General features: G+C 33.9%; 2 protein-coding genes across 3 annotated transcripts in view; both read left to right on the forward strand.

The window, feature by feature from the left end:
• LOC104803736 (probable protein phosphatase 2C 61) overlaps nucleotides 1-1,518 on the forward strand; it is a 3,140-nt gene extending 1,622 nt beyond the window's left edge. For both annotated transcript variants that reach the window (XM_010527765.1, XM_010527766.1), the window contains exons 3-5: nucleotides 224-347; nucleotides 436-659; nucleotides 1,159-1,518. In XM_010527765.1, the coding sequence (XP_010526067.1) occupies nucleotides 224-347; nucleotides 436-659; nucleotides 1,159-1,347 (537 nt within the window). In that variant the 3' untranslated portion in view covers nucleotides 1,348-1,518. The remainder of the gene's footprint in view (nucleotides 1-223; nucleotides 348-435; nucleotides 660-1,158) is intronic.
• Nucleotides 1,519-5,207: 3,689 nt separating this feature from the next.
• The window catches only part of LOC104803737 (vacuolar-processing enzyme gamma-isozyme-like), a 3,520-nt gene continuing 532 nt past the window's right edge, over nucleotides 5,208-8,195 (forward strand). Inside the window, exons 1-9 of the mRNA XM_010527767.2 lie at nucleotides 5,208-5,523; nucleotides 5,965-6,129; nucleotides 6,222-6,378; nucleotides 6,527-6,612; nucleotides 6,719-6,918; nucleotides 7,043-7,091; nucleotides 7,187-7,396; nucleotides 7,531-7,737; nucleotides 7,960-8,194. Of these exons, the coding sequence (XP_010526069.1) occupies nucleotides 5,284-5,523; nucleotides 5,965-6,129; nucleotides 6,222-6,378; nucleotides 6,527-6,612; nucleotides 6,719-6,918; nucleotides 7,043-7,091; nucleotides 7,187-7,396; nucleotides 7,531-7,737; nucleotides 7,960-8,142 (1,497 nt within the window). The 5' untranslated portion in view covers nucleotides 5,208-5,283 and the 3' untranslated portion in view covers nucleotides 8,143-8,194. The remainder of the gene's footprint in view (nucleotides 5,524-5,964; nucleotides 6,130-6,221; nucleotides 6,379-6,526; nucleotides 6,613-6,718; nucleotides 6,919-7,042; nucleotides 7,092-7,186; nucleotides 7,397-7,530; nucleotides 7,738-7,959; nucleotide 8,195) is intronic.

Below are 8,195 nucleotides of genomic sequence, written 5' to 3' on the forward strand. Positions count from 1 at the left end.
TATATACATATATATATATATATATATATATATATATATATATATATATATATTTTGATGGTCTGAAAAATATTAGTTCTTTTTAAAACGTCGTCATACATCTTTGATGATAAAGAACGTTTGACTATAAAAATACTAATTTTAAATTTAAAGGTCCGGCCATCCTATTTATGTACGATTAATCAGTGTAATAATAACAATTATAATGGGAAAATTGGAAAAGGGAGAAGAATTGATGATAGCCAATTTGGGTGACTCAAGGGCTGTGATGGTGATGGCGGGAACCAATGAGAACGAAGACGCAAGGGCACTTCAATTGACCAATGATCTCAAGCCAAGTGTCCCCAGTAAAACTTTTCTCTCTTTTTCCGGTTACATAAACATCGGTTAAATCCGGTTTAATGGGAATAGTGCCTTGAATTGATTAAAACGCAGGTGAAGCAGAGAGAATAAGGAAAAGCAACGGCAGGGTTTTAGCCCTTGAAGCAGAACCTAACGTCCACAGAGTGTGGTTGCCTTTCAAAGACTATCCGGGACTGGCAATGTCTCGAGCATTAGGCGATTTTGTCCTAAAAAACTACGGCGTTATCCAATTCCCCGAGGTCTTTACGCATCGTATCACTTCCGACGATCGATTCTTGGTTCTTGCTTCCGATGGGGTATATATGTTTACTTACCCTGTTCTATGTTATTCGTTTTATCGTATATATCGGTCACAGATCCAAAAGATAGAATCCACCCTTCGGATCCAATGATCGATATGAATTTTGATTCAAGATATTTAATTATCTTCTAAAATTACATTTACCAATATATGTATATATATAACTTTAATTAAGACAGCTAACAATTTGGGTTCCAAAAGTTCAACATGGCAAGTCTTCCCTTATCTATATATATCAATAATGCATTTAGGACACTTGCCAAGTGTGCCCAAGTTGGATGAGACTTTGTACTACCCTTTCATCGGTTTCTGCATTATTTAATATTTATCATATCTTGAATTATAGGCCACCCAAATAAAAATCCAAAATTCAAAAAGAAAATATCATTTCAGAAAAATATATAATATATTTTTTTGCAAGAGAACAATATTTTGTGTATATATATATGATTGAATTATGATTAGTTAATATAATTTGCAAGTTTTATTTGTAGGTGTGGGATGTTCTTAGCAACGAAGAAGTAGCGACGGTTGTGGTGGCAGCCGAGAGCGAAAAGGTGGCGGCCAATGCGGTGGCTAAAGCGGCGGCTGAGGCGTGGAAGATGAAGTTTCCGGCGGCCAAAGTTGACGACATATCCGCTGTGTGTCTCTCTTTGAACCAGAAGCAATCAACATCCATGTAACTTATTGTCACACTTAATATATATATATATATATGTATGATCCACTTGTGTGTTGTGTGAGGGCGTGTATGTATATGCAACGAATTTTTTGTTAGAATTATTCCGTAAATATTTCTGAAATTTGTTTGTATGCAAATTTGAGATTAGTTGGGTGAAATATTGAGTTTTAAATTGTTCTTTAATATATTAGTTTTTGCAAAAAAAAAAATGTTGTCATATGTAGGAAATATACCGGCTATATATGGGATTTACACAGAAAACAAATGTTTTATCATAAATTTATATGATTATTTAAATACTGTGAAAAACAAATCTCATAGTTAATATATTCTTGTTTTTACGATACTACTGCTGTTGAATAATAATAATAATTTATAATAATAATAATAGTGATGATGATGTGACTGGTGAGACAGATAGCATCATAATATTTCGTGACGTTATTGTGAGTACATGCATGCCTTTTGAATTCTTAATAACTTATTCATGGAGATGAGATGAGGTCATGCATACATAAAACAAGAAATTCATGCAAAATAGGAAAAAAAAAAAGAGATATATGCTTTTCTTTTTGCTTTTGTTTTGTAAAACTCTCGTGTTGTCATATATATATATATATATATGTGTGTGTGTGTGTGTAACAAATCTAGTCAATATACAATTTTTCTAAAATTTAATTAATTTTGAATCTAAATCAAATATGAAAAATAATTAACATAAATTAAAAGGAAAATATATTTGAGAATAAATATTTTAAATAAAAATGGGACCCAAATACCAAAAAAATGGATGAGAAATATTTTTTTTATATATAAAATCAAAATTATAAAACAAAAACACAATCAATCAATGCAGCACCAATCAATATTGTTGGGCGTTGGTGACCGGGGAATAACTTTACGAGACTTTTGATAAAACATAGTATTTATATTGCTTTCCAATTCTATTGCGATATAATAAGACTACTATCCATAGGCTAATAATCAATTTACTCTTATTATCTACTCCAATATTTACTGAGTATATATTTTTAAAATTATGTATTATATTACTCTAGAAATAGAAGAACTGTCAATTTTTTGTAATGGTAAAAAAAAAGGAATTCGAGGCATTTTCTTAATCTAGGATATAATAACCGACCTTCCCAAATTCAAGGGAAAGAAATTTAGAATTAAGTGCAATCTAATTTAAATTTAGTCGATATAAATTGAATATATTTTGGATTTATTTCTGTTTACTTTTTTTTTAAACTTATGATAGTATAAATCATTGGAATTGAATTTAACGTGAGCTCAATCAACACAAATTTATAGACATAAAGAGAAATTTTTAATCCATTTAAAACTTATATAAATTTTAATTGTATTTAATATTTGTCAAACCAAACTAGAATTAACTAATTAGACATTTCAAAATTGGTAAAGTAAACCGATATATTTTGTCGTTTTAGTCAAATATAAAACATACGCCACCGATTAAATTGACTTATACTGATACATTGCTTTCCCTGCCGGTTCTTGCGTGTAGATTAATCATTCCCATCAACAAATATTTTAGAAAAAAAAACTAAAAAATAATTAATCATATACTTTTTTTCCTCGTAACATTGATGACATGCATGTGGCACAATGTATCAAATTGCAAATATGTAAAGAGATTCAAATCTATATTCGGGTATTTTTTGGATATAAAGATTTGAATTCGATTTTTTCATTTGTATGTTTTGGATCTCATCATTTGGGTATTCAAAAAAAAAAAAATCCGGATATCAACCGAACTCTTATCCAAATTTTGTAAAAGTAGTTACATAACGATTAATAAATATAAGACGAATTTTATTGTTTTTAAGAATATCAAAGATAATTTCAATTCTTAAAGTAATATAAAAATAATTTTATAAATTTTAATAAACACGATGAATATTTTCTAATTGTATTGGGACGATCACACATATTACATTTGAAACAAAAATCCAAACTCTGGGTATTAAATTTGTATTATTCTAATTCAATTTATATTATCCGAATATCAAAATTTTTGGATGGGATTGATGGAATACTTGATTCATATTAGAATTATAAAGTTTTTAAATATAAATTTATAAAATAAACAGAAAATCAATTAAATTTAGACAGTAACTTTTTAGTTGGACTTATTTATAGACATATGGTCCTTATCAACTTAACCGTCAATTTCTGTGCCAACGATAACGGTTGGTAATGCAAGTGGATACTCTAAAGGTGGTGTCGACTGTGACATATTTAGATATTCATCGTTATCATATACGAATTTAAAATTCTATTATAGATAAATATTTCAAATAAATTAGTTTCCCCCAAAATTATAATGTTTTTTTTTTTATAAATATTTCCTTTTCTATTTGGAAATTTAAGCAATTTTTTCCTCCTTTTTAAGAGATGGGACCCACCAATTTAAAAGATAAGATAACTGGGAAAACAGAGATTATTATTTTTATCCCTTATTTCTTGATTGGCTCAATATGGTCCCCCAATGCTTTTGAGCTTGATGACAAAAAATGAATATTCAAGTTGAACCAATTAGATTTTTATTCCGAAATAGTGCTTGAATATTTGTTGAATTTCTATTTTAGGCCATAAAGATTAAGAACTTTGCATTTAGGACCTACCAATTACAGCACTTAAAAAGCTCTTCTGGTCAGCAAGTACTTATAATAACACACACTAGTTTTTTATAGCCTGCTGTTTAAGATGGGGTTATTGAGTTTTAAATGGTCCAAAGTTTAGTGTTATTGGATAATAGATCTTATCATCTCCTTTAATGTTTTTGTGTTATTGTTGGATGATATTTATGTAAAAATCATTTTCATATTTATCAATTTCTAATATTTTATAATATAATAAAAAAAAACAAAATCTCGATTCTATGGCACCGTGTTATTACGAAATTCATAAAGAGAAAATAAAGTATATTTTATGACTGGCATTTTGTCATGAGCATCTAAAATTCATTTGTCTTGTGACAGAGAAAAGAGCTTGCAATGACTAACGCTAAAACTCCTATACAAGATAACCAAACATCCATGATGCCACCGAGAACATATGACGTAATGCATGACGTCATTTGCAAATTTCCTATTTTTTCTCTTGACATCAAAACAAAATCAAAGGTTCTTCACATCATTGTAGTATGTGTCAATTTTAGTCTTGAGATCCCAAGTTCAGTCCCGTCTAATTCAGAAAAATAGATGATTTTGGACTGAGATATTTATTGTCAAACTTTTTTGGACTTTCGAATCGAGTTCAGATCGGATTTCGGATCGATCTCATACTCGAATTTTTTTAAAAAATTTAATAAAAAATAAAAAAATAAATTTCAAAGAGTAAATTTAGTTGGTCGGCTCGTCTCGGCTAGATCTAAACCTAAGTCCGAAGTCTATAGGGTCAAACTTTGGATTTAGTTATTTAATCCGAAAAAATCGGACCGATTCGAGCCCGAACACGAAACTCTCGGATTGAGTACACATTCACACCAGTCCGATTAACATCTCTAGATAACTATGTTCGGGTGAATTCCTAATTACATTAATCTTTTGCTTTTATCCGATTCTAATCACAAATCTGATCATAAACATAGATTAGATGTCCAAGATCCGTCCTTAAATAAACAATTTTGGAAATTTCTCTCTTTACATACATATAACTATGAAAAGGGGAAAAAAATAATAAAATGGAGGAGGTGCAAAATTGTTCGTTGAAAAATATTGGGGGGCTTAAAAGAAACAATATAAAAGATTCGGGCTGTTGTAAATTTAGAGCTTAAAATTGAAAATATCCAATAATTTTGCGTGTTTATATAAACAACATCCGTTTTTGTTTTCCCATCAACAAGATTCATTATATTGAAATAGGCCCCCCAAAGAATTCTTGTCCACGTCAGATTCTCCGGAAAACCGCAATGAAGCTCGTCGTCGGCGAATTTTCCGTTCTGGTTCTCGTCCTCGTACTCTCCGTCTCCGCCGTCTCTGTCTCTGGCGGAAGAGATGTTCCTGGTGACGTTATCAAGCTGCCGTCGGAAGCTTCTAGGTTCTTCAGACCGACCGGCAGCGCTGGTTCCGGCGACGATGATTCGACGGTCGGAACTAGATGGGCTGTTCTCGTCGCCGGATCTAATGGATATTGGAATTACAGGCACCAGGTATTTTGGACGCGATTCTCTGTTTGATTGTAAAATACTCCTCTTTTGGAGATTTCGATTTTGCGTATGATTGCACGCCTAGGGTTTTTAGGTTTCTCTGTCTTTACGTTTTCACATGCATCATCATGGACATACATGCGTGTTCTGCGATTTTTGTTTTCATGCAGAATTATGGTGTGGTAGTTAGGAACACTTGTCCAGAATTTTTAGCTGAATTGTTCTGTTTTAGCTTTGCGAAGTAGTTCTTAGTCTGCAAATTTTTATAGAACTAGAAGGCGAGGATTTCAGTCGATGTTAAATTTAATTTTTTTTTCTAGCTTGATTTCCATGCTTGTGGTTCTTGGCATCAAAGTGAAGGAATTTGGTGGGCATAGGTTAGTTTAATTTGAAATTCATGGAGTTTTTTTGTCAGAGGCTTCTTATGAAGTTCCAATATTTCAGGCCGATGTTTGTCATGCTTATCAACTGTTAAGGAAAGGTGGGTTGAAAGAGGAGAACATCGTGGTTTTCATGTATGATGATATTGCAAACAATGAAGAGAACCCAAGACCAGGAATCATTATTAACAGTCCTCATGGAGAAGATGTCTACAAGGGAGTTCCCAAGGTTTTCTTTCACTTTTTGATTGCGGTTTCGATTCTTGAACTCTCTTTTCGATCGCTTCGTCCCTTATTTGGTTGAATTGGATTATACGGTAGGATTACACTGGAGATGAAGTTAGCGTCGATAATTTGTTCGCTGTGATCCTTGGAAACAAAACAGCCCTTAAAGGAGGCAGTGGCAAGGTTGTGGATAGTGGTCCGAATGATCATATCTTCATATACTACACAGACCACGGTGGCCCCGGAGTTCTTGGTGAGTTCTAACTTCTGTCGATGAATCACTTGCATAAAACCCCGTAAAAGTTTCAGCTGTTTTTTTAATCATCTTTCATGGGTTTTCCACTGCAATCGTCCATTAACCTCTGTATCTCTTTCTGGTTGGTCCTCATCCTTGTCTTCAGGGATGCCAACTTCTCCTTACCTGTATGGAAAAGATCTCGTCGATGTCCTAAAGAAAAAACATGCTTCTGGAACCTACAAAAGCCTGGTGACTGACTATTTCCCTCTGTGATGCTTCAGTGTTTTCCTTGAGGATGTTCTTGAATAGAAAAAAAAAAGTATTCATAAACAAAATTGAAAAAAAAACCCTGCAGGTATTCTATCTCGAGGCCTGTGAATCTGGAAGCATCTTTGAAGGCCTTCTTCCAGAGGGTATGAATATCTATGCAACAACCGCATCAAATGCGGAGGAAAGCAGCTGGGGCACATATTGCCCTGGGGAGGACCCTAGTACTCCGGCCGAATACGAAACTTGTTTGGGTGACTTGTACAGCGTTGCCTGGATGGAGGACAGGTAAACTAAGTAATAATCGTAGCATACGAAAAAATAGCACTTTCTATCTATGCATTAAGTTTATTGCTAGTATTCTTTACCAGTCTTTCTATGGGGATTCTAATATTATGAATTCTATGAACAGTGACATACACAACTTAAGGACAGAGAATTTGCACCAGCAATATGAACTGGTAAGCTCTTTCACATTCTGTATGTTACATGTGATTCTCCTGAGTTTGAAAAGTGATGACTGATGAAATCAATATATGATTGTGTTTCTTTTCAGGTCAAGAGGAGGACTGCAAATGTTGATTCTGCTTATGGATCTCATGTCATGCAGTATGGGGACATAGGGCTTAGCAAGGATCAACTCTTCCTTTACATGGGCACAAACCCGGCCAATGACAACTTCACTTTCATGGATGAGAATTCACTCACGCTACCATCAAGAGTCACAAACCAGCGTGACGCCGATCTTGTCCATTTCTGGGATAAGGTTCTTCCCCTTTCTTATTCATCACTTGCATACATCTGAAATATATACCTTTTTGGATCGTGTTTCTGTTGGAGAAATTTTTTTATATTTGCTGATTGAGACGATTGATCGTTTCTTTTTAACGTTCCTTGCAGTACCGCAAGGCACCGGAAGGATCTGTTAGGAAAGTTCAGTCCCAGAAGCAAGTTATTGAAGTGATGTCTCACAGAATGCACGTGGACAATAGCATAAAGCTCATCGGAAAACTCTTGTTCGGCATTGAAAAAGGTCCCGAGGTGCTAGATCATGTCCGACCTGCTGGTCAGCCGGTGGTCGATGACTGGAGCTGCCTTAAAGCCATGGTAAATATTCCCAACCCCTATACTACATACAGGCATCATTATTCAAAGGTCTTTACATTAACCCGAGTTTAGTAACATGGAAAACGTATTCAGTTTGATTTAAATTTTTCGGTTTTAGAAAAATCGTTTGGGTTTGGAATCGGATTTGGTTCAGACCGGTGTTTTGAATAACCGGACCGAGATTGGGCACTATTTACATAGTTTGTTATACAAATACGACAGGTGAGAGCGTACGAGAAGCATTGCGGGTCGTTGTCGCAATACGGAATGAAACAGATGAGGTCGATAGCCAACATTTGCAACGCCGGCGTTCATGTGGATCAGATGGATGACGCTGCTTCTCAGGCTTGTCCCATGGTCCCTTCAGGCCCATGGAGCTCCCTTCACCGTGGATTCAGTGCCTGACCTTTTTTTCTTCTTATAATCTTTTTTTTATAACCCTGATGCATATATATATA

This window comes from Tarenaya hassleriana, unplaced genomic scaffold, assembly GCF_000463585.1.
Source record: "Tarenaya hassleriana unplaced genomic scaffold, ASM46358v1 Cleome9, whole genome shotgun sequence".
Lineage (NCBI taxonomy): Eukaryota > Viridiplantae > Streptophyta > Magnoliopsida > Brassicales > Cleomaceae > Tarenaya > Tarenaya hassleriana.